Consider the following 25,105-nt stretch of genomic DNA (forward strand, 5'->3'; position numbering starts at 1 on the left):
AGTGAGGGAGGTAGGAGGTCTACATTAGTCTGGGGAGCTACAAAAATTATACAATAAAGCAAATTGTTACTGAGAGCTAATTGAGGCATTACAGAAAAGGGCATAATTTTGGGAACCGCAATGGCATGTAAATACTGATGTGGACATAATACTTTACACACATTTCAGTGACAGATGCTTAAACAGAAGTGTGCCCCCTGCAATTTCACTGATGATTTTGATCTTACTGTGAGAATAAGCCTTTGACATGTTATCATGTTAGAAAACAGAGAATGCTGCAAACTCTCAGAAGCCCAGCTCAGCATCCAGCATCAAGAGGTAAGAAAATGACAGTGTGACATTTTAAGCTGACCCACTGCAAAAAGTCAGCTTGCTACATCTCCCCTCCTCTGCTTACATGTCTCCAAAATGACAGGAAGGGAGGCCAGGGACCCAAAGCCATTTGTGCACACCTGGGCCAAAAAGTGGAAATGGAATCGGCACCACCCAGTCACCCAAACTGGCACATTTATTTACCTGTTTAATGCACACCAATATGTAGAAATTTATTTCTACTAATTTATTTAGACTGCATACATTCACACTGATTCTTGATTGGGTTTGGCATGCTGTGACTCTCCATGAGAAGCCATGCCTGCAGTGCGGACTGGCAACTCCACCTCCATGCTTGCCGTTGGTGCAGGCATAGGGACGTGGTATTGCCTTCTACATTGCTGGAGGGTGGAAGTGGAAAGCTTGACTGCAGCTTTCTAGGGCAGAGGTGGGCAACCTGTTGCCCTCCAGATGTTGCTCCTACATCTCCCATCACCCCTGACTCTTGACCATGCCAGCATCTGGAGCATCTGAAGTCCAACAGCATCTGGAGGGCCACAGGTATCAGTCCTTCTTTCCATAATTTGCACTGGAGAATAAGGTTAGCTATGCATGCACGCACAACTTAAATCGTACAGTTGACAAGCTCTGTGGATAAAGTCTAAATTGCATTCCCAGTACAGGATTTTCCAAGGCTCATAACTTGTTTAATTCAAAGCCAAAACTCTAAGCACTTCCCAGCGAGAGCAGTTTCCATGCCAAATTTCAGAATGCACCCCCACCACCACTCTGGCAAAAATAAGACAGCTAAATAAATGCTGTGAAGTGGGTAAGGGAGGCTTCCCCCACACCACTCTTTCCATATTAGTTTTTGGGCTCAAGCTTTCCAAAAACTTAATGACCAAAAAGCAATCTACAGGCATGGTACTGCTCACAGAGAATGTTTCTCTTTTCAAATTTAGGTGACTGCTACAGCCTTGGGGGACACAACAAAATGTACTAGCCTATCCACTGAACATACACCTCCTACATTTAATGCCACCCTGGCTTGCCATCTCCCTGGCACCCTGTGGCCCCATCCCACATTATCACGGGAGCAGCCAAAGGACAGCTCCATCTTCTTCTTCTTTGGTGATCACTCGTAGCCAAGTATGATTGTCTTCCATAAACACGGTTTTAACAGTGAGTCCGTAAGTGACTGTGGAGGCCAATTATGGATCCACACATCCTTCCACAGTGGGGACATTGGTTTCCGGGCGGGAGTTGAGCAAGGTGTGGATTTGCCAAGCGTGTCTTCCTCTTAGCATGTTTCTCCCTTGCGTCCTGAGGTCAAGTGTCTTCAAAGCCCATGACACCTTTAGTAAAGACTGTTCTCCAACTGGAGTGCTTGCAGGCCAGTGTTTCCCAGTTGTCAGTGTTTATACTACATTTTTTTAGATTTGCCTTGAGACAGTCTTTAAACCTCTTTTGTTGACTGTAGTGTGCGCACACTCAGAGGATGACCTCCAAACCATCCTGAATATCTTTGAAGAAGCATACGAAAAGCTTGGCCTATCACTCAACATCCAAAAAACCAAAGTGCTGCGCCAAGAAGTACAAAATAACCCCTCTGCAGCACCACAAATCCAACTCAATGGTGTAACGTTGGAAAATATTGATCACTTCTCCTACCTAGGCAGTTATCGTTCCACAAGGGCCAACATTGATGCCGAAATCCAGCATTGCCTGAGCTCTGCAAGTGCGGCTTTCTCCCGATTGAAGTGCAGAGTGTTTGAAGACCGAGACAATCACAGGGAAACCAAAATGCTTGTTTACAAAGCTATTGTACTACCAACCTTACTATATGCTTGTGAAACATGGACCACTTATAAACGCCATCTCCAGCTCCTCAAAAGTTTCCATCCACGGTGTCTCCGAAAAATTTTACACATCACTTGGGAAGACAGGTGAACTAATATCAGTGTACTGGAAGAAGCAATGATTCTTCAACATCAACTTCGTTGGACTGGTCATGTTGTGCGGATGCCTGATGATCGTCTTCCAAAGCAACTACTCTATTCCGAACAGCTCCATCACACACCATTTAAAGTAACATCAGATGCTCAAGTCACATGAGAGAAACCCACAACGTGGCTCCACCCTATGCTAGCACTGCCCCAGTCTAGAAGTGGTGAGACTAGCATGGCAGTAAAGCACAACATAGGCTCCTTCCACACACCCTGGAGTATTCAATTTTAAGTCTCCATTTCACAGTCATTGTTCAGCAGGTTCTTATAGGTCCTAGAAAGCAAGTCCCCCACTGGACCTACTCCTGTGCCTTTACCAGCAGTCTGATACACATAAATTTAACAGGTGGAGATAACTGAATGGGAAAGATTAGAGCACAATCCTCTACATGTCTATTTAAAAGCAACCTCATTGTTTTCAAAGGAAGCTTAATGCATTGGACTGCAGCCTTAGGATGCTTCGCAGTGGGAGCTTACTAACGTAGGGACATTCATTTTTTGCAAACAGGTAATTGTCAAGCCTTTTTGAAACTTACTGGATTTCCCCCAGAAAGGGTAAAACAGGATTCAATGGGGAGGGAAATGGGCTGGTATTTTGATAGTTTTAGCATGTTGAGATTACTGTTAAAGGTATGGGTTCAAGGCCAATGCTTTTCTTAAATAATGGGTTAGTTTTAATCAAGCAAGAGTGTATTTTTCATTAATGTGCGATACAAGACTGAATGATTTACAAGTTTCTATGTAGCTGTACATAAATATATTTGCACATGTACAGAGCAGTCATCTATGCTATGCAGTGCTGGGAAATGTCTTTATCTATGTGGAGTTGGATGTGTCTCTGAGGTCTACCTGGCCCCTGCATTTTTCAGTACTTGCAGTCTTCATCCCTACCAGTCTACGCTACAAACAGGGGCCTAAGGGTGGTAGGGATAGTCTTTACTGATGTGGAGTTCTCGTGCTAGAAAGCCTTCCCTGTTTTTGCTTTGCTCCCTTATTTTCTTGAAAGACCTAGAGATTGATTTATCTCTCAATTTCAGCTTCTCTCAGTTTCTCATTTCTTCAGTCTTAAGTTCAGTTCTCCACATTTCTGATCATGGTGATTATTATTTTTTTAAAGTCCTCATTAAAAATTTAGTGTGGATTCCTCCCATATTTTTGTATGCAATTTTGCCTGATATATACACTTTTGCAAGCAATTTCCCCTAAAATAGTATATTTTGTATGTTACGGTATTTTCTTGAATAGATGCATTTTAATACACATATAATATACAATTTTTAAACACATATGTTATGTAATATACACACTTTTGGTACACATTATTTGGTTGGACCCCTTCATGGATCACTGCCTTGCCGTGGCGAAGGGGCTTGAATAACTCAGAGAAGCTATGAACTATGCCGAGCAGGGCACCCAAGATGAACAGGTCATAGTGGAGAGTTTTGACCAAACGTGATCCACCTGGAGGAGGAACCGGCAAGCCATTCCAGTATCCCTGCCAAGAAAACTCCATGGACAAAGACAACAGGCATATAAAAGTTATGACTCTGGAAGATGAGCCCCTCAGGTCGGAAGGCGTCCAACATGCTACTGGGGAAGAGCAGAGGACAAGTACAAGTAGATCCAGAGCTGATGAAGCGGCTGGGCTAAAGCCGAAAGGACGTTCAGTTGCGGATATGCCTGGAAGCGAAAGGAAAGTCCAATGCTGTAAAGAAAAATATTGCATAGGAACCTGGAATGTAAGAACCATGAACCTGGGTAAGTTGGATGTGGTCAAAAATGAGATGGCAAGAATAAATATTGATATCCTGGGCATCAGTGAACTAAAATGGACGGGAATGGGCGAATTCAGTTCGGATGACTATCATATCTACTACTGTGGGTAAGAAACCTGTAAAAGAAATGGAGTGGCCCTCATAGTCAACAAAAGAGTGGCGAAAGCTGTACTGGGATGCAATCTCAAAAATGATAGAATGATCTCGATACGAATCCAAGGCAGACCTTTTAACATCACAGTAATCCAAGTTTATGCACCAACTACTGGTGCTGAAGAAACTGAAATTGACCAATTCTATGAAGACTTACAAGACCTTATAGAAGTGACACCAAAGAAGGATGTTCTTCTCATTATAAGGGATTGGAATGCTAAAGTAGGGAATCAAGATATAAAAGGAACAACTGGCAAGTTTGGCCTTGGAGATCAAAACGAAGCAGGGCAAAGGCTAATAGAGTTCTGTCAAGAGAACAAGCTGGTCATCACAAACACGCTTTTCCAACAACACAAGAGACGACTCTACACATGGACATCACCAGATGGGCAGCATCGAAATCAGATTGATTATATTCTCTGCAGCCAAAGATGGAGAAGCTCTATACAGTCAGCAAAAACAAGACCTGGAGCTGACTGTGGCTCAGATCATCAGCTTCTTATAGCAAAATTCAAGCTTAAACTGAAGAAAGTAGGAAAAACCACTGGGCTGATAAGATACAATCTAAACCAAATCCCTTATGAATACACAGTGGAAGTGAGGAACAGGTTAAAGGATTTAGATTTGCTGGACAGAGTGCCTGAAGAACTATGGATGGAGGCTCGCAACATTATACAGGAGGCAGCAACGAAAACCATCCCAATGAAAAAGAAATGCAAGAAAGCAAAGTGGCTGTCCAACGAGGCCTTACAAATAGCGGGGGAGAGAAGGCAAGCAAAATGCGAGGGAGATAGTGCAAGATACAGGAAATTGAATGCAGATTTCCAAAAAATAGCAAGGAGAGACAAGAAGGCCTTCTTAAACGAGCAATGCAAAGAAATAGAGGAAAACAACAGAATGGGAAGAACCAGAGATCTGTTCAAGAAAATTGGAGATATGAAAGGAACATTTCGTACAAAGATTACCATAATAAAGGACAAAAGTGGTAAGGACCTAACAGAAGCAGAAGACATCAAGAAGAGGTCGCAAGAATACACAGAGGAATTATACCAGAAAGATATAGATGGCTCGTACACCCCAGTTAGTGTGGTTGCTGACCTTGAGCCAGACATCCTGGAGAGTGAAGTCAAATGGGCCTTAGAAAGCACTGCAAATAACAAGGCCAGTGGAAGTGATGGTATTCCAGCTGAACTATTTAAAATTTTAAAAGATGATGCTGTTAAGGGGCTACACTCAATATGCCAGCAAGTTTGGAAAACTCAGCAGTGGCCAGAGGATTGGAGAAGATCAGTCTACATCCCAATCCCAAAGAAGGGCAGTGCCAAAGAATGCTCCAACTACCGCACAATTGCACTCATTTCACACACTAGCAAGGTTATGCTTAAAATTCTACAAGGAAGGCTCAAGCAGTATGTGGACCGAGAACTCCCAGAAGTGCAAGCTGGATTTAGAAGAGGCAGAGGAACCAGAGACCAAATTGCAAACATGCACTGGATTATGGAGAAAGCTAGAGAGTTCCAGAAAGACATCTACTTCTGCTTCATTGACTATGCAAAAGCCTTTGACTGTGTCGACCACAGCAAACTATGGCAAGTTCTTAAAGAAATGGGAGTGCCTGATCACCTCATCTGTCTCCTGAGAAATCTCTATGTGGGACAAGAAGCTACAGTTAGAACTGGATATGGAACAACTGATTGGTTCAAAATTGGGAAAGGAGTACGACAAGGCTGTATATTGTCTCCCTGCTTATTTAACTTATATGCAGAATTCATCATGCGAAAGGCTGAGCTGGATGAATCCCTAGCCCGAATTAAGATTGCTGGAAGAAATATCAACAACCTCAGATGACACAACCTTGATGGCAGAAAGTGAGGAGGAATTAAAGAACCTTTTATTGAGGGTGAAAGAGCGAGCGCAAAATATGGTCTGAAGCTCAACATAAAAAAAAACAAAGATCATGGCCACTGGTCCCATCACCTCCTGGCAAATAGAAGGGGAAGAAATGGAGGTAGTGAGAGATTTTACTTTCTTGGGCTCCATGATCACTGCAGATGGTGACAGCAGTCACGAAATTAAAAGACGCCTGCTTCTTGGGAGAAAAGCAATGACAAACCTAGACAGCATCTTAAAAAGTAGAGACATCACCTTGCCAACAAAGGTCCGTATAGTAAATGCTATGGTTTTCCCAGTAGTGATGTATGGAAGTGAAAGCTGGACCATAAAGAAGGCTGATCGCCGAATAATTGATGCTTTTGAATTATAGTGCTGGAGGAGACTCTTGAGAGTCCCATGGACTGCAAGAAGATCAAACCTCTCCATTCTTAAGGAAATCAGCCCTGAGTGCTCACTGGAAGGACAGATCGTGAAGCTGAGGCTCCAATAGTTTGGCCACCTGATGAGAAGAGAAGACTCCCTGGAAAAGACCCTGATGTTGGGAAAGATGGAGGGCACAAGGAGAAGGGGACGACAGAGGACGAGATGGTTGGATGGTGTTCTCGAAGCTACCAGCATAAGTTTGACCAAACTGCGGGAGGCAGTGGAAGACAGAAGTGCCTGGCGTTCTCTGGTCCATGGGGTCACGAAGAGTCGGACACGACTAAACGACTAAACAACAAAATTTGGTTGGAGAATAGTGTTACAAAATTTGGATAACTGTGACTTTTCACAGAGAGCTGTGACCTGGCTGACTTGGCTATGATTTAGAAAGTGCAGATATGGTGGGTTCACATTAAATTCAAAACCAAACTTAATTTCTCCCTCATCCTCATTCTGGACTAACAGTAAAGCTAGAGAAAGAGAACTGAAGATGGCATGATGCACTATGGTTACTTGTGACCAGTACAGAAAACATGTAAAACCTGTCTGACCGGAGACAATAATGAGACAAAAGAAGTGACTGTAGATTATGGGCTGTGATGGCTCCATCAGACTACCTAATCCTCTTAAAGGACTATTGTCAGCTTTATAAATTTATGAACAGCAGTTGCCACAGGCCCTCCCAACCACTGTAACAAGCCACACCCTTTGAGTTAATGCGGCAAAGTGACAGGTCACAGGTCACAGGCATAACCTATGTTGCTCTACTATGCAGGCCACACTTTCCCTCAAGAAGCCTGGACATCATTGTAAGTTAATGTTTAGCAGCTTTTCTGCTGTCAACCCTTTTCTTGCCTTCCCTCTCTGCTCAAGAATTGGATACTTGCCCACATTTCTTATATTTAACTAGTTCAAAGCCCAAGGACTTTGTCCCTTCCCATCCATGCAGGTGCAATAACTCGGCTTAAGTTTGACTCACTCAGTTCCAGTAATCACTTATTTCAAAGGTGCCAGCCATGTAGCTTTATTACTTCCAAAAAGGTCAGTCCATTCAAAAGATTAGTTTTATACATGCTGTAGAGGAGGCAAAGCCCTACAGGCTTGTTGAATGCCTAGGCCAGTTTTTGTGGCTTAAATGCTAAAATTAACTTTGTGCTCTTGGAGTAGACATCCGAATTAAAACTTATACAATAACAACATTCTCAGGTGTGGGGATCGATAAAAATGACACCAACCAAGATTCATAAAACAATACCCCTTTTGACATCCCTATCCACTTGCCTTTTGCATTCCATGGGAACATATTTGAGCTAAAAAAAAATCCCTCAAACTGCCTCCTCCCCTCCCTTCAAAATGGCATAAAACTGTTTCCTGCTCAACGTCATTTGAAGGTTCTTTCGGCTGAGCCTCTCCAAAGAATCAGTGCCCCACCCTCACAAAACTAACTTCCTCTGTGTTAAGACTTGACCCCATAACAGTCTTTAAGCCAAGGGACATCAGGCAGGGATTCAACTTGTGTGTCACCACCTAGTAGTAAAGGCAGAAGCAGAAGACACCAACCAAGGAAGGCTTTTTCCATCAATAGGCAAGTGCAGGTTAAGTGACATTTTCCAATCCCTAGAAGAATTTCTGGGTCGGGATTTAGCAAAAGGCCTACTCTTGTTGCTTGCAGATTGCCTTTCCCTCTGCCTTAGCTTAGCTGAAGGAGAGATAACCGTAGGGGTCAAACTACAGTAGACACTAAATGTTGGCAACTACATCTGGGTTGGGGCTGCTGCTGTTAGTAAGTACTAAGCCTGGGGAGTGGATGATTTCCATTAGGACTGTGGTGCACAGGGAGGAAAGTTTAACTCATCCTTTCCCAACCGAGAGCCTTCCAATGTTTTGGATCACAATTCCCAGCATCTCTGACCACGGATCATACTGGCTGCAGCTTACAGGAGCTGTACTCAGTTCAGTTCAGTAAGCTTATTATCCTAGCCAAAGGCCATGACATAATCATACAACACAGGCAATATAAAAAATAAAACAAAACATCTACTTGAACAAACAAAACCATGTATTGTAAGCAAAACTATCAATGGGGAGCCTCCAGAACTACAAACAGTATATATCAATTTAGACCTCCAAATTTCCCTTACAATTTACTGATGTTTTGTCCAACTCCTTCTTCCTAATCTTTCCAGCGCAAAAAGGGCCACTATGAGTCACAAAGGCATTAGTCCCTCAACAAACCACAGAACCCTCTCTGCCAAGGAGAGACTGCTTTCTTGAACATCTGCAAGGCACAAGGTTGGGGAAGGATGGCTTAATCTCTCCCCACACCCCAGCCACAATCTCTGTGATACAATTGGCCTTAGGTAAAAAAGCTCCCCAATATGCAACTACCGATGGCGTATGTAGTGTTGTCTACTGTCCTGCAGCTCTAGATGCACCTTCTGGCATCATGGCACTGAAACATCTCCTTCTTTCTTCCATCTCTGAGCTATAAACTCTCCTTTCCCATCTGTGACATCCCTGCCTTCTCATCCCTTGCTCTCCACCCACCACCAGTCTGTTAATTCACCCAGGCAGAAGCTCTGGCCAGATGGGCCGCAAGCCACTTCTTCCCCTTCAGGGTCCTTCCTGCTGCAGCCTGGTATGAGAGACAGAAGATTCTCAGGAGAAAGCTCTGCAGAATCCAGTTGCGCAATCCCAGCTTTCTGGCCCCCTGTACGCCTATGATATTGCACTGTGTTCTCAGTGGCTTCAGTATAAAACCACTGGTGTCAAAGGAGTTAATCTTATTACAGGAACAGGGAGTTTAGAGTTCAACCCAGACCAACATTGGTTGAAGTCAGCAGAAAACGACTTGCAGTCTCCAGTGGAAAATTGGCAAGACATCCCTAGCCCTTTCCGATTCCAAACTATTAAGCTAACTAAACCAGCCCAGCAATGAGTTGTATTTTTGCTGCATCCCAATTAAACTCAATGGGTTGTATCTAACGCTGTTGTTCAGCTTCTGTCAATGAAACAGAGGGACAAATTACAGTGATTTCCCTTGCAGGCGCCCACACTCCTTAACCTGCCCCCAGAGGGTTGAAGGCTCCAGGAACATAGGAATCTGCCTTATCCACCATTGGTCCATTTAGCTCAGTATTTTCAACACAGACTGGCAGCGACTCACCAGGATTTATTCCCAACCTCACCTGAAGACATCAGGGATTGAACCTTTTGCATACAAAACATTGTACTCTGTTATTGAGCTACGGCTGTTCCACAAAGTGTCAGGGCAGGCATGGGGTGGGTGGAAATCACTGAAAATTGCTTCCCTCCCACTGATACAAGCCTTACTGTTGGCTGAACAACACTGCTGAGTGCCCCACAAAGTGGTTAGAATCCATTCCTCATCTGGATGTATTTTTCAGTACTGAATCAACTCCAATTTTGCTTCATTTCTCTTGAGCCTTATCACTCCCATACAGCTGAGTCCAATCATTTAATTCCAGAACATTGTTTGAGTATTTGTGGGTTTGTTTGATAAACAACAAAAAGCCACTTGGCTAAATCAACTGCACCCCAGCTTAGTACTGATACTCCATCCACAATCACACACTAGCTCACAGGTTACAAGTTTAAAAGCCAATGAAATGCATTTGATTATCATGACCATTTGCTATAAAAGACAAAAAATCATTCAGGATTGTTGCCGCTACCAACAAAATTATACTGCTGAAATGAAGAAGAAAGCTTGGTGTAACTAGGCTGGGATTTCTGTGTGGGAGGACTGTGAGCTTTGTTTATTTCTAGTATTCAAAGAACATTTCTGGGCTCTAAGTTCTTTAATTCTTAGTTTATCTTTTGCATCAGGCGCTGGTTGGTGGTTCTTGGGGTTGTAGTAGAAAACAAAATAGATCCTGCAAGCCTGAAGTCTGTCTTTTCCTAATTTGGATAAGCAATAGCCCATCACCCCTCCCATTTCACTTTAATTGGGGCCCAACTCTAATAACCACTTTGTGAGTCTCATGTTTTGTTTTAAAAAAAGTGTATGGAACGACACAAAGCAATTAATATTCCTATTGTAAGAGAACAGAGGGAATATGTAGTAGCACATTTCAGAGGGAAAGCTTTACACCAGGGGTAGGCAACCTAAGGTCCGTGGGCCGGATGCAGCCCAATCACCTTCTGAATCCGGCCCACGATTGGTCTGGGAATCAGCGTGTTTTTACATGAGTAGAATGTGTCCTTTTATTTAAAATGCATCTCTGGGTTATTTGTGGGGCCTGCCTGGTGTTTTTACATGAGTAGAATGTATGCTTTTATTTAAAATGCATCTCTGTGGGGCATAGGAAGGAATTCGTTCATTTCCCCCCCCAAAATATAGTCCCCCCCCCCCAAGGATTGAGGTACGGTGGAGCGGCTCACGGCTGAAAAAAGTTGCTGACCCCTGCTTTACACATTGGATTCAGCTAGGACTCAAAAGCAAGCAAGGATTAGGTCTGCCATCCTATACCCATTTACTTTAGAGTAAGCTCCACTGAGCTCAATGGGGTTTACTTCCTAGTAGTCATTATAGCATGGTGCTGTAAGACATGGTTCTTTCCTCCTGTTTTCAGTCCCAAGCAAAGGAACAGTGTTTCTTTAAAACAGATTTCCCAACTACATAAATTTCCCATAAGAAACTGTATGTGAACCTCCATATTCCCCAAACACAGGAACGCCCTGTGTGCTTTGGTCCTTGCTTACCCCCTGATCAGTGGTGGTTTCTCCATAGGAATCAGTGGTTCTTATCTACCACAATTCATTTATGAATCTATCTTGGTTTGGCAACATCATTTGCTGAAAGATGAAGGTGAATAAGAGCAGGTTCTGACTAAAAACAATGTGGTCTAACATGGTTTGGGCAGTTTGTTGTAAGGACAGTAAAAAAGTGCATTCTGCCCTTATATAATTTGGGTCCATGCTGTGGCTGCCATTGTCTGCCATTTAAGTGCTTAACAGACAGATACGCTTACAACATGGTCAGTTTCCCCATCCCCCATTTTTACAGCTGTTTCTTATCAGATTTCCAAACGCACAATATCACCCCAATTGCATGTTTTGTGTCCAACTGTACACTTAAAAAACCCCACACACTTGCAAATGAATCGTGAGTCTACATTAAGTATTATTATCCTCTACCAGTGCTTTCTCTGGGGAGACGCAGGGGGACAAAAACCCCTAAACATTTTGTGAATCTTTGTACTTTTGTCCATTTACTGTATTTATTTTTCCGGATTTGAACAATAAAATGGTTATTTTATTGAGTCAAAATGAGAATAACCCTAAAAAAAATTAGGGAAAAAAGCACTGCCCTCTACTATAAAATCCTTCTAGGCCGGAGCAGAGGCGTAGGAAGGTCAGGTTTTCTTACAAAGGAATGTGGATTCTGAGCCTCTGATAACAAGTAGGCGACTGTGGACGGATACTTAAATCTACAGGATGGGTGGTGTTTTGGCTTGTGTTATTGTATTTATATTTATTGTTTATTTATTTAATAAAATTTATTTTAAAAAACCTGCAAAGTGGTTTACCAAAACAAAAAACAAAAAACACAACAGCAGTAAAATCAAGAAAAATTAACAATCCTACTTTAAAACATACAAAAGCTAAAATATTAAGATTAAAATTACTTCAACTTCCTAAGCATGTAGGCATGCTTGCCTAAAGAAGAATGCTTTTAGCAGGTGCCTGAAGAGAGTCTAGCAAAGGCAGCTGCTTTGTTGAAATCTCAGCCTCCACGACATAAGAAAACGGCCAAATAAACAGCTATTTTCATGGAGGAGGGTCAAGATAGTAACCGATATGCATGAAATTTCATATGTAGCTATATAATCCCTAGTGTAGTAAGATAAGACCTTTGGAGCAGGCATTTTTTAAAAAAAGTTTTTTATGAACTGCCCTAGTAGGGCAGTAATTGTCCCTTGATAATTTGTCACCCCCCTCCATGATGGCACCTGGGTCGATGCCCCCCCCCCCCGGGCTGGAGTACATATGCTGCTGGTTTGCTATCCACAAACTCTCATGTTAATAACTAATCACGTGCAGTCAGCTTACCTCCTGCATCACTAATACACGCCATACTGAAATGTGATCATCCATATACATCAGGACCTTGTGGATCTCTTTGGTTTCAGATGCTTCAGGAACAGGGTGCCAGGTGGCCTCCAAGGAAAGTTTCAGAAAACCAGATAGTTGTAGGAATCATTATATGCTTCCTGTACCAAATGAAGAGTCATAGTGTCAGAAGTGACCCATTTATTTTTACATCTCCATATATTCACTTTATTTAGAAGCATACACAAGCCTTGCAAAAAAGCCCACAAAAATTTACTAGTCCACCAAATTTTCAATAGTCTGCCTGTCCACACAGTCCTTTAAGCATACATCAGATGATTTGGAAATTATTTTCTTTCACATATTGCAGAAGTGGAAATCATTTGTTCATAATATACAAATTTCAGGTACATGTCATCTTTGTGCCTGCATAGATATGCCCATGCAGCTGATTTGTATATTATAAATCCATAGCATTTTAGTGCAAGTTATTATCATATGTGTTAGTCCCACAATGAAATAGTACCCAACTGGCCCTGAAAGTTATAGTCTGACAATCTCAGTGTAATCAAGGGGGACAATTAAGAGCTAAGTTCTGTCTAACTAACCTTTTGGAGTTCAGTTAGTGTCTCAGCAAGCATACAGGTAGGGGTGACCGAGTAGGCATCATGTGCTTACCTTTGAAAAGGCTTTCAGTAAAGCCCTCCCCCTCAAGATGGAATTCTGAATTGAAAAAAATCAACTCATTTCACATTTAATAACGATTCTACCTCATCTGCACATTGCAAAACAACATGTGGACCAAACAGAGCCATCCTTCCAGATTTCTGCTTCTTTGAATTTTGAAATGCAGATCAATGGCATGGAACAACTCCCCTGACATGATAGAGGAATGCAGAACTATGCCTGGTGTAGAGAAAGTGGATAGGGATAAATTTATATCCCTCTCATAATACTAGAACTCACAGCCATCCAATTAATCTGAATGTTGGAAGGTTCAGACAGACAAAAGGGTGTGCTTCTTCATACGCTGAATAGTTAATCCATGGAATTCATAACCACGAGAGGGATTGGCTGGCTTTCAATTGGCTGGCTTTCAAAGAGGATTTGACAAATTCAAAGAGGAGCAGACTCCTTGGTTTCTTCAGCTTCTGACTCTGCACTGCTTTCTCCCATAACCTCTTCCTGATCACGACAACACCTCAGTCTGCTCCCTCTTCTTCCTCTGACCACCCATTGTGGTCCTATTATCACAGTGTAAAGCACAGTGTAAAGTTTTATATATACCTATATACTCTTTTTTCATTTTTTTTATTAATTTCCCCCCAAAAAATTAAACAAACAAACAAACAAACAAACATAAATCTCAACTGTATTTAAACCAATCTTAGTAACATTGTTAAGTGGCTTCCTCAAATCCCCCTAGTTGAATTTCAGTGTATATCATTATAACAGTTTTCCAAAACCAATTTTCTCATAAAATTAACTTAATCACTTAACATCTTTCTTTCTTTCTATTTTAACTTTAAACATATTAAACTCTAACATTACATGTTTAAATCCTAAGCCTATCTGGTATTTACAAGCTTTTCCAATTAAATTATCTTAACATATTTAACTAATAAGTGAGGCTCCTCACGGGGTCTCTGCCATGGGAGCATATTCACCCAGTGCTTTTCAAGCTGCACTGGCTCCCGGTAGAGTACAGGGTCAGATTTAAGGTGCTGCTTTTGACCTTTAAAGCCCTTCACGGCCTAGGACCCTCGTACCTACGGGACCGCCTCTCCCGCTATGCCCCACGGAGAGCCTCAAGGTCCATAAATAACAACACCCTAGTGGTCCCGGGCCCTAAGGAAGTTAGATTGGCTTCAACCAGAGCCAGGGCCTTTTCAACACTGGCTCCAGCACGGTGGAACGCTCTGCCTCATGAGACCAGGGCCCTGCAGGATCTGATTTCTTTCCGCAGGGCCTGTAAGACAGAGTTGTTCCGCCTGGCCTTTGGCTTGGAGCCAATTTGATTCCCTCCCTCTCTTTCTTTCTTTTTCCCTTTCCTTCTCCTCCTGCGATGAGGCTACATTTTAATATTTTAATGTTCCATTATTTTAATGTTGTATTTTATTTTTGTTTTTAAGTTGTAATCATTCATCTTGTTTTTATTATTGCTTGTAAGCCGCTCTGAGCCCGGCCTTGGCTGGGGAGGGCGGGGTATAAATAAAAAAATATTATTATTATTATTATTATTAAATGGTCTTTGAATTTCATCCATTCCTCTTGGTACTCCTCCTCCTTCTGGTCGCGGACTCTTCCAGTCAGGTCAGCTAGCTCTGAAAAATCCATCATCTTCATCTGCCATTCCTCCACTGTAGGGACTTCTTGTGCTTTCCAATTCTTAGCTAACAAAATTCTTGCCGCAGTTGTGGCATACAAAAACAGTTTAACATCTTTTTTGGGCAATTCCAAACCTGTTATTCCAAGAAGAAAGGCCTCTGGTTTCTTAATAAATGTATATTTCAACATTTTTTTCAATTCATTATAAATCTTCTCCCAGAAGTCTTTCACCTTGGGGCAGGTCCACCACATAAGATAAAAGGTACCCATCTTTTCTTTACATTTCCAGCATAGATTATCACTGTTGTGATAAATCTTTGCTAATTTTACAGGGGTTAAAAAGGTAAAGGGACCCCTGACCATTAGGTCCAGTCGCGGATGACTCTGGGGTTGTGGCGCTCATCTCGCTTTATTGGCCGAGGGAGCCGGCGTACAGCTTCTGGGTCATGTGGCCAGCATGACTAAGCCGCTTCTGGTGAACCAGAGCAGCGCACAGAAACTCTGTTTACCTTCCGGCCGGAGCGGTACCTATTTATCTACTTGCACTTTGACGTGCTTTCGCACTGCTAGGTGGGCAGGAGCAGGGACCAAGCAACGGGAGCTCACCCCATCGCAGGGATTCAAACCGTTGACCTTCTGATCAGCAAGTCCTAGGCTCTGTGGTTTAACCCACAGCACCACCCGCGTCCCATTTTACAAGGGTTAAGTACCATCTATACATCATTTACATAATATTTTCCTTTAACACCATGCATGCAGTGAACTTGACCCCTTTCCTCCACAATCTTTCCCAGTCTTCAAACATTATATTGTGTCCCACGTCTCTTGCCCAAACTATCATCACTGATTTAACTTGCTCATCTTTTGTCTGCCATTCCAACAATAAATTATACATTTTAGACAAATTTTTAACTTTAGAGTCCAACAACTCCGTTTCCAACTTAGTTTTTTCCGAAGCAAAACCATTTTTCTTATCTAATTTATACAATTCATTGATCTGGTGATAATGTAACTGTGGCGATCACACAGGGCCCCCGGACGTTTCACGGTCTATTGACCCTGTGCCACCACTGCGGTTGCTTTCTTCGCTGCCACCACCCCGCTTCTCACGGGGACACACGGAGTCCAGACCGTTGTTGACATAAACAAATAATCAAGTTTATTTTTAAGTGCAGGAATAAGCGTATGGTTTCCGTTTATTTTTCTCTTGTCAGTTTCTTAAATCTTAGTTCCTACAACTTCAAACTGATTATTCCAACTATCTATCTAACTCCCTAACAATTCCTCTCACTCCTTCACAATACCACTCTACCAACCCACACCTAAGCCTCCCTCTTCCTTCTCCAACTCCCAAACCTCAACCGTCAACCCCCAGACCTCAACTGTATTTTCAAAACCTCCCACTCTATCTTTTACTCCCCCCTCGCATTCTCACTGGCCAATCACATCACACCCATTTTTAACTCTTTCCTTGACGCATCCTAGGGGCAAACGCCACAGTAACCAATTTATTTTATCTTTAATTTGATCAAATGGTTTTAATTTAAATCCTTCTTTATCTTCCAATAACAAGTCTGAATATCTCAACCACTTGATTTCCGTATTTAATTTTTTCTGGGCCTTTGCCTCCGTTGGCGAAAGCCATCTGGGTGTCTTCCTTTCCAAAACATCTTTGTATTTTATCCAAACATCATATAGAGATTTCCTAATTACATGGTTTTTAAAACCATTATGGGCCTTTACTTTGTCATACCATAAATATGCATGCCATCCAAACACATTATCAAATCCCTCCAAATCTAAAACATCTGTATCCTCTAGTTGTATCCATTCCTTAATACAGCAGAGCGCTGCTGCTTCAAAATAGATCTTCAAATCTGGCAGGGAGAATCCCCCTCTTTCTTTTGAATCCATTAGTAGTTTATACTTAATTCTGGGTTTTTCCCCCTGCCAGATAAATCTAGATAAAACTTTCTGCCATTCTTCAAAACATTTCACACTGTCAATAATTGGGAGGGCTTGAAACAAAAACAACATCTTTGGCAATACATTCATTGACCACCGAAATTAATGACAATTTAATGACCACCCATTAATGACAATCTTAAATTCGACCTAATCTCCAGATCTCTCTTAATTTCATTTCATAATTTCTCATAATTATCTTTATATAAGTTCAAATTTTTCCCCGACAACTTAACTCCCAGATATTTAACTTTTTTCACAAAGACTAGGCCCGTCTTTTCTTGTAGTAATTTTCTTTCCTCATTGTCTAGATTGTTCTCTAATACTTTGGTTTTGCTCTTGTTTATTATATTTCCATTGCTATATCAACTTAACATATCAGGGACACAAAATCCCACAAACGTGAGATATAGATAAATCTGGAAAGGACTCTCTTCTGAGTTTTAGACATTTGTTTTGAAAAATAAAATAATCAATTCCCTCACTTCCAGGGACCAATTTTTTGTTTAAAAGAGAAAAATGTTTCTACAATTTTCTGTGATCTTATGCATGTTATAACAGCAGAGACAAAGCACCAATTTAAAACCCTCAAACCTATTCTGAGACCAAATGACTTTTATAACCACGTAAAATCCAAGTCTGTACCCAGATGTCTGTCTGTCTCTTTTTCCTTCCTTTCAAAAAGACTTTACTGAGATAGAATTTCTATAAAACAATAAAGCTACAATCTTAGCAGATTATTTTTTTAAAAGGGATAATTGGATTTTAAAATGAGATAACAAAAACAGTCATGATCACATTACAATAGGACACAGTTTCTTTTTGAAAGGGCAAAAATCTTTTTTCAGGGAATAAGCAGATTAGCAAAGGACCAATTCTGATGTAATGTTTGGCTCACATGTCATGACTTCTTGAAGTGATCATGAACACAGACGATGCATAGCTAACTAACTTGCCAGAAGAATCCTCAAGAAAATTATAACCTATTTGTGAGCTGTAGGTCCCAGTGATAAAATCTATAAATGCAATATTTACTAAGAGTAATATTTACTTTTAATTTATGGTTTTCCCAGGAGTGATGTATGGAAGTGAGAGCTGGACAATGAGGAAGGCTGATCGCCGAAGAATTGATGCTTTTGAATTATGGTGCTGGAGGAGACTCTTGAGAGTCCCATGGACTGCAAGAAGATCAAACCTCTCCATTCTGAAGGAAATCAGCCCTGAGTGCTCACTGGAAGGACAGATCCTGAAGCTGAGGCTCCAAAACTTCTCATGAGAAGAGAAGACTCCCTGGAAAAGACCCAGATGTTGGGAAAGATGGGGGCACAAGGAGAAGGGGACGACAGAGGACAAGATGGTTGGACAGTGTTCTCGAAGCTACAAACATGAGTCTGACCAAATTGCGGGAGGCAGTGGAAGACAGGAGTGCCTGGCGTGCTCTGGTCCATGGGGTCACAAAGAGTTGGACACGACTAAACGACTAAACAACAACAACAACAACATTTATTATCTCAGGTCTGACTGAAGGCTGATTTACTCATTACAAAATATTTCCCAAGAAAGGACTTTGTTACATAAATTAATGGGTGATCTGTTTGAAGTCTGCTGCACATGGGTTTGTTAAATTTGTTATGTGAATAAGTTTCAACTCAGCATTCAAGAAGAATGTGAAGAAATCATCAAAGTAAGAGTTAAGAGGTAGAGTCCTCACTCTCTGAGACTTCAGTTTTGAATTTAATCCCACAGCAAGGCATTGCACTGAAAGAATACCCCTATGTGATTTGAAAAACAGATTCTATATATTATTAGTAGTATGAAATAATTCATTTCACACTATCAACATAACAGTTGCCAGTACATCAGGCACAAGCCTGCTTTAGATCAATAATATATTCACCTGTTACTTTTTTCTCCAGCTGCAAAGTTAAAGTTGGATGCACATGTACTTTTAGCATTTGAATAGCGGCCTTTTCTGGAACAGACACACAGATTGGGAAGCTGATAAAGCTAAGAAAACATCACTCCCTGCCATTCAACTATTGTACAGCATTGTGTAAATGTTTACAACACTCTTATATATACTCTGTGCAAGTATTATTTTAGAGGGGGAGTGTTATATTTGTAGTGGAAGGATACCAAGGAGTGAGGAACCCTAATACTAAACCTCTGAGTTGTTAATTTGTTAGGATGTCACAGTTCCCTCACGAGGGTGGAGATATGGGAGGGAAGATAATGGGTTGTATCTAATGTTTGTCCTAGTCAGAGTAGACCCACTGAAATTAAGGAACATGACTAACAATTCCATTAATTTCAATGGGCTTACTCTGAGTAAAACTTAGTTGTACATGACCCATTGTAAAGTGGGCCTGCACATAATCAGGCTTTTGTAGGAAGAACCCAGATACCAAGGAAACCAGAGGTTGAGGGGAGATCGCTTACTATTCTGCTGCACAAGACTGACTAGCTCCTATGATAAGATGCAATGACTTCACAGAGCAAAGCAGAGTAAAGCATAGCTTGGCCTGATGTAGAAAATGGCCAGTTTGGCAACTATTTTAGAGAAGGAATTCAGCTTATTGTTTTGTTCCACCAGCTGCTCCAAAACCATTTACACAGTTGCATGATCCATGTCCAACTCCGTCTTCGTTGAGAAATAAAAGTCAGACAAAAATCTCTTTTTGCTTGCTGACACGCACACACAAGCCTTTTTCTGACTTTGTTATAAAATACTGAAAAGCATGAGTTTGGAATGAGTGGAATATTTCATTCCACTGCTTTCTAAGATAACATTCTTCTCTTCCAATGGGACTCCATGTATTTATTCACTCCAGTCCACTCTCTAAATTATAGTATTTGTTACTGGGATTTAATTTAAAAAATAGAAACCAGGCTACTTTTGCATTATCCTAGTGAATCTCTCTTGGGAAATAATGTTCACTGCTGAGCAATTCCTACTCAGCACTGAGTTGCAAAACTAAATACATCAGCTGTGATGATTTCTCTTTTACCATTCAGGCTTGGTGGCTCAGTTCTTCAGAGCCAAGACATACTTCCCCACCCTCCTGAGCAGAGTGGAATAAATGGCACCCTTAGCCCCAATTATTATATACCAGGACACTGTCTACAGCAGGATGGGAAACATGCCCACTCCCACCAGCCCCAGGCAGCATGGCCAATGGTGAGGGATGGTGGGGACTCAGGTCCAAAAGCCTCGGCAGTAGTTTCCCCACCCCGTCTCAGAGTGTAACTTTAGCGCGAGACAAGGAGATAAAGTGCTGAAATCCGACTACTTTTATAGATTGTTGCATTCACCCATTTCTTGGAGAAGTTCCAATGTCCAGCACTTACTCAGGTTTGGTTCCCTCCAGAAGGAGCTCACTGGGGGCTAACTGGCCATTTGCAATTTCTGTGTCTATTCGCAGATACAGGCTGAGTATAGGTGGAACTGCAGCTTAAAAGAGAGCTGAAAGCCCACTGCCCTCACATCAGATCTCCAGGAAGATAGCCAGCACCCTAAGAAGCGTACAGAGCCAAAGCTCAGTGATCCATGTATTTTTACTACTGTTGCACGCCACCCTAATCTCCAAGTGGTGCAAGATTACGGGGGTTCCAGGCGCTTACACAGGGTTCGTGTTTCCTACTGGAAATGAGGCACAGTGGAGCCCGTGGCGTCTTCGTGATATATGGTTTATTTACACATATATGTGCTCCAACCCTCTCTCCAGCTTGCTGCCTTTATCAGCCTGCAACATTTTTTCTTCTAGGTCACATCATAGCCAACCCTAAAAAAACTCTACCTCAAACGCTGCCTTTGTCTTCTAACTAACTCTGAGTCTGGCCCAGAACCTGTACTTTCTTAATGGCCGATTACCTTTCCTTTGTTCTCTTAATGGCCCATCTCCTAGGCCATCTCTTGAGCATGGTAAACTGGGTCCAGGGATTAAGGGTCTGGCATCCAGTTTAACTCTCTAAGCCTTGTTTCAATTCTAACACCTACCCGACACAGGAATGTAGGGGAGTCTGGCACCCACAATCACTATGTATCTAACTAAAGACTTATACACATGATATTTTTGCATTTTACTAGCTCCTGGTCCTCCAGAGCCTCAGTCCCAAGATACCCTACCAAAGCTATGCTCCTCTCCTCAAGCCACACCCCATCCCAGTCCTACTCCACTCTTTTGCCTGACTACAAAGTGTCCTTGAACTGCAGTCATGTCTCTTGCTGGCCTTGAGAGATAGGGCTTTGTGGGAGCCTCTGGCTTCTGCATGGCTGGAATGTAGCTTACTACAAGTGGTGGCCATTTTAGGTGCATTCAAATGACACACAAACACGGACATACAGGTCCTTTTGGAACTGGAAAAGGGCAGAATGGGGGCAGAACAGGGTGAGGTAACATGTTCCACCAACATGCACAGGGGCCAGGAATGGAACCCCCACGCAAAATGGTTGTCATTTGTATACTAAAGTATTACATTTCTTGCTCCACTCAGTTTTGCTTCTCCCCCCTCCCACCTAAAAGTTGCTTGTGACAGAATGTGGCCCTTGAGGTGAAACCCGTTCCCCGTCACTGCTTTAGAGCTATTTTTTTATATTAATTGGCCTGTTGGTAAGCTTTTGTGATAATTTTTTTGAAAAATTATATCTTTAATTCATGCTGGCTAAGGAGAACATTTTATTACATTGCTGACATCATTTAAGCACCACTGCACTATATACACAGGAGTATATAGTATGTAGAGAGCCAAAATATGAACTCATGATATTCTGATTGAGGCAGACCATGATGAGGCCTTGGTTTTGGAATGTGTGAGATACTTTTCTTTCTCCTTTCTTTTAAGTCTTGACAGATAAAATAACCCAGCAACTACTAAATGTGTCCTGGGAAAATCTGGCATAGCTAATAATAATTGGGTTCATACAAGGATAAAATAAATCATATTTTGCTTACGACATTCTTAGGTGTCCAAAACTGCAAGTCTACATCTGTCACTATTCTTCTTATTCAAGTCTTCCTTTCACAGCAGCCTCATTCATTGCATGTCCCATCCTAACTCCAACACACATGCACACGCAGTCTGGCAAGGCCATGGCAAATGGGAGGAGCAAATGGGACTTTCAAGACTGGGCCCAAAGGTGCAGGCCTACAGTCCTTGTTGCCACACACAAGTCATGTGTGAAAAGGTCTCCTGCAACTTGAGAAGCCAGAAGGCAGGAGAATATTCCATCCGCCACATTCCACAGCAATACAGACATGGAGACACCGTTACCAGTTCTGCTACCAAGTTTGTGCATGCACGCTTATGCTTAAATATACATGAGAGATAAAAGGAGCCAGTTAGATGGTGGCAACATCTGTCAAAATCTTAGCTGAGGATCAAACAGCGACAGACAACAGACATACAGCAGGCATCCCAAGCTACCTTTGAAACTGCCTTTCTGAATCACAAGGTATTCCTAATAGCTGATGAGAAATCCAGAGCCTGTCTTTTTAAAAGTATTTCACATACAGCAATTAGGCTCTTCTTAAAAAGAAAAGAAAAAAGGGGGGGAGGGGACTTTCTCTTGTACAACCCAAGTGAAGCATTTACGTTCTGTTCTTTTTTTAAGAAGCAAATCTGCATTCATTTCATTTATAACAGCACATGTTTTTGCACTGTGCTTTTTCCATAGGCATTCCTTCAGATACTTTAGACAGAGCAACAACTGCATCCAGATGTCTTCGGCTTCTTGCACACAACAAGCCATGTCAACAGCCCCACCCTCTGCATATGCCCAGACCTGGAAGTTACTGACTGAACTGTTAGCACTTCTTGCACCTCTTTGGCACTCTTTATCAAAGAAGCAGAAAGCTACATCAGAAAATAAACTAGGCTTTCCATACATCCGGAAACTTCCGGACATGCCAGGAAATTGGACTCCTAAAATGGCGCCCTGAGGGAAAATTTGAATTTTAAGAGATGTCAGAAATTTCCCGTATGTATTTTCTGCTGAGCAGTGAAAGGAATGCCCCCCTCCTTACGTGGGAGACCCAAAGTGTGCTAGCGCCCCCACCTCCCCCCCCCACACTGCAGCCCCAACTGAGGAGGAGGGGAGCATGGAGGACAGTGGAAAGAGGGTGAGAGAAGGCCCAAGCGCCTGCCAGTCACCTGAAGAGGAAAATAAAGACAACTCGGTTATCCTCCCCCCTTCCTCCCCCCTTGAGAGCCGCTGCGTTACCTTCTCAAAGAAGGACAATAGCTCCCCTTTCCAGGACGCAGAGCCTGTGGCCACTTGCTCAGGAGCAGGTCCAAAGGAACTTACCTCCTCAGTCCCACCCCCTTCCCCCGGTGGGGAAGAATGAAAAATAAATAAATAAATAAAGATGAAATTGAAAAATTTCAGGTTCAACAATTTTGGGAGTGTCAGGAATGTTACTTTTTGAAATATGGCAAGCCTAAATAAACCTCTGAAACAGAACAATGAGATGGGGGGGGTGGAGACAGCAAAACTGACACTCTACAAGACATGGGTTAGCTTGTGACTCTCCCATTGATATGTACTGCACAAGCCCATGTCCACCTTGGTGAAACCATCTTTCCTTAATGCAAAAACAAAACAAAAAATTGAAAAATAAATGAAAGAAACAATTAAATGCTTCCATGAGCTCACAGTACCCATCAACAGAGGGTGGCTCTTACATCCACCACAATTCCTTGCTTTGGCATTCCTTCCTTCTAATTGGACTCTGTGAGCACAGAAAATTTTGTTGCATCTATGCATGAGATGTGATGGAATCCTTTGACTACTCTCCAACAAGAGAAACAAGGAACTGTTAGCTCTAAAAGGAGGCTGCTTGTTGTTTCTCTGGAAGAGTGACTACAGTGGTACCTCGGGTTAAGAACTTAATTCATTCTGGAGGTTCGTTCTTAACCTGAAACTGTTCTTAACCTGAGGTACCACTTTAGCTAATGGGGCCTCCCGCTGCCGCTGCGCCGCCAGAGCACAATTTCTGTTCTCATCCTGAAGCAACGTTCTTAACCCGAGGTACTATTTCTGGGTTGGCGGAGTCTGTAACCTGAAGCGTATGTAGCCTGAAGCATATGTAACCCAAGGTAACACTGTATTCTAGGGTTTTCTCCTTCTGTTGGAAGGCACAACCAGAACTGTGAATTGCAGGGACAGGAAGTGACCTATTCTCAAGGAAGGTCAGGCTTATACTTTTAACCTCTAAAACTGTTCGGGTGTAAGAGTAAAATGTGGCTCAAATTTTAAGAAAATAAAATTTCTTCAGCTTTTGGAAATTTTGGGACACACTGCCCACAGTGCAATCCTATCTTCAGCTTATGTCAGCTGGATAAGGCTAGGATTCAGGGATAAGGCTAGGATTCATTAGCCAGAAAGAAGCACCTGCCTTAAGCAGCAATTGCTGTGGAGGCAGAAAGCAATGGCAAGGGATTGGAGGACAAAGCTCTGTGTTTCGTGGTCTATTTCCTCTAAGCTAGCCTGCTGTCCTCAGATGCAGTGGAAGATGGGTGTCTGGTTACCCAGATTCAACGGCCAGTCCAATCGGCTTTTGTTCATAAAATGGGTGGGAGGGAGCGCACCATCTTGTTTTCTCAGTTAGCAAAATGTCTTCAGCCAGCCCAGATAGGATTGCAACTAAATCTGATCCACTGGCATAGCTCAAAACCATGGTGGTGATAATATTACCCTAGCATCGGTTTATGATGGCACGAGTACTACACCAATCATAATTAGGTAGGAAAAAAAGGCAAGTAGAGGGCCAAATTAAAGGAACTGTGGGGAGAGACTGAGCTGGATTGAGACCTTGGCAGGCAAAGGAGTAAGGTTTTAAACCTATGCCCCTTGCTGTGACCCCAGTCTATTTGTCCTGGAAGGAAAGCTTCCATTGGGGAAGGATCATGAATCTCACCATAGGCTACATTGGCAACTTGGTGATAGCAAACCTTGGTGAAAGGTCACTCAGCAATTTGTACTTTCCACCAACAGCCAAGGATGAAAAGGAAGATGGATAACACCTGTGTACTGAAGCAGTGTACCTGTCTGCAGAGTCCCAAGACACAGGAGGAACTTAAGCTTCACTCCTGCAAATGGGGTTGCACAGATGAGTCACCCTACACAGGTAAGTGGGAGAGAGAAGGCTCCTGAGCATCTTTCAACCCTCCCCACTA

General features: G+C 42.3%; 1 protein-coding gene across 2 annotated transcripts in view; it reads right to left on the bottom strand.

The window, feature by feature from the left end:
• Window positions 1–25,105, bottom strand: part of RGL1 (ral guanine nucleotide dissociation stimulator like 1) — a 128,742-nt gene that overhangs the window by 101,976 nt on the left and 1,661 nt on the right. Inside the window, exon 2 of one of the 2 annotated variants that reach the window (XM_083621384.1) lies at window positions 12,638–12,798. In XM_083621384.1, the coding sequence (XP_083477510.1) occupies window positions 12,638–12,688 (51 nt within the window). In that variant the 5' untranslated portion in view covers window positions 12,689–12,798. Of the gene's footprint in view, window positions 1–12,637; window positions 13,492–25,105 lie in introns of those variants that run through there. The other variant, XM_083621388.1, reaches the window with a different exon arrangement.

This window comes from Podarcis filfolensis (assembly GCF_964270895.1).
Source record: "Podarcis filfolensis genome assembly, chromosome: 6".
Classification (NCBI taxonomy): domain Eukaryota; kingdom Metazoa; phylum Chordata; class Lepidosauria; order Squamata; family Lacertidae; genus Podarcis; species Podarcis filfolensis.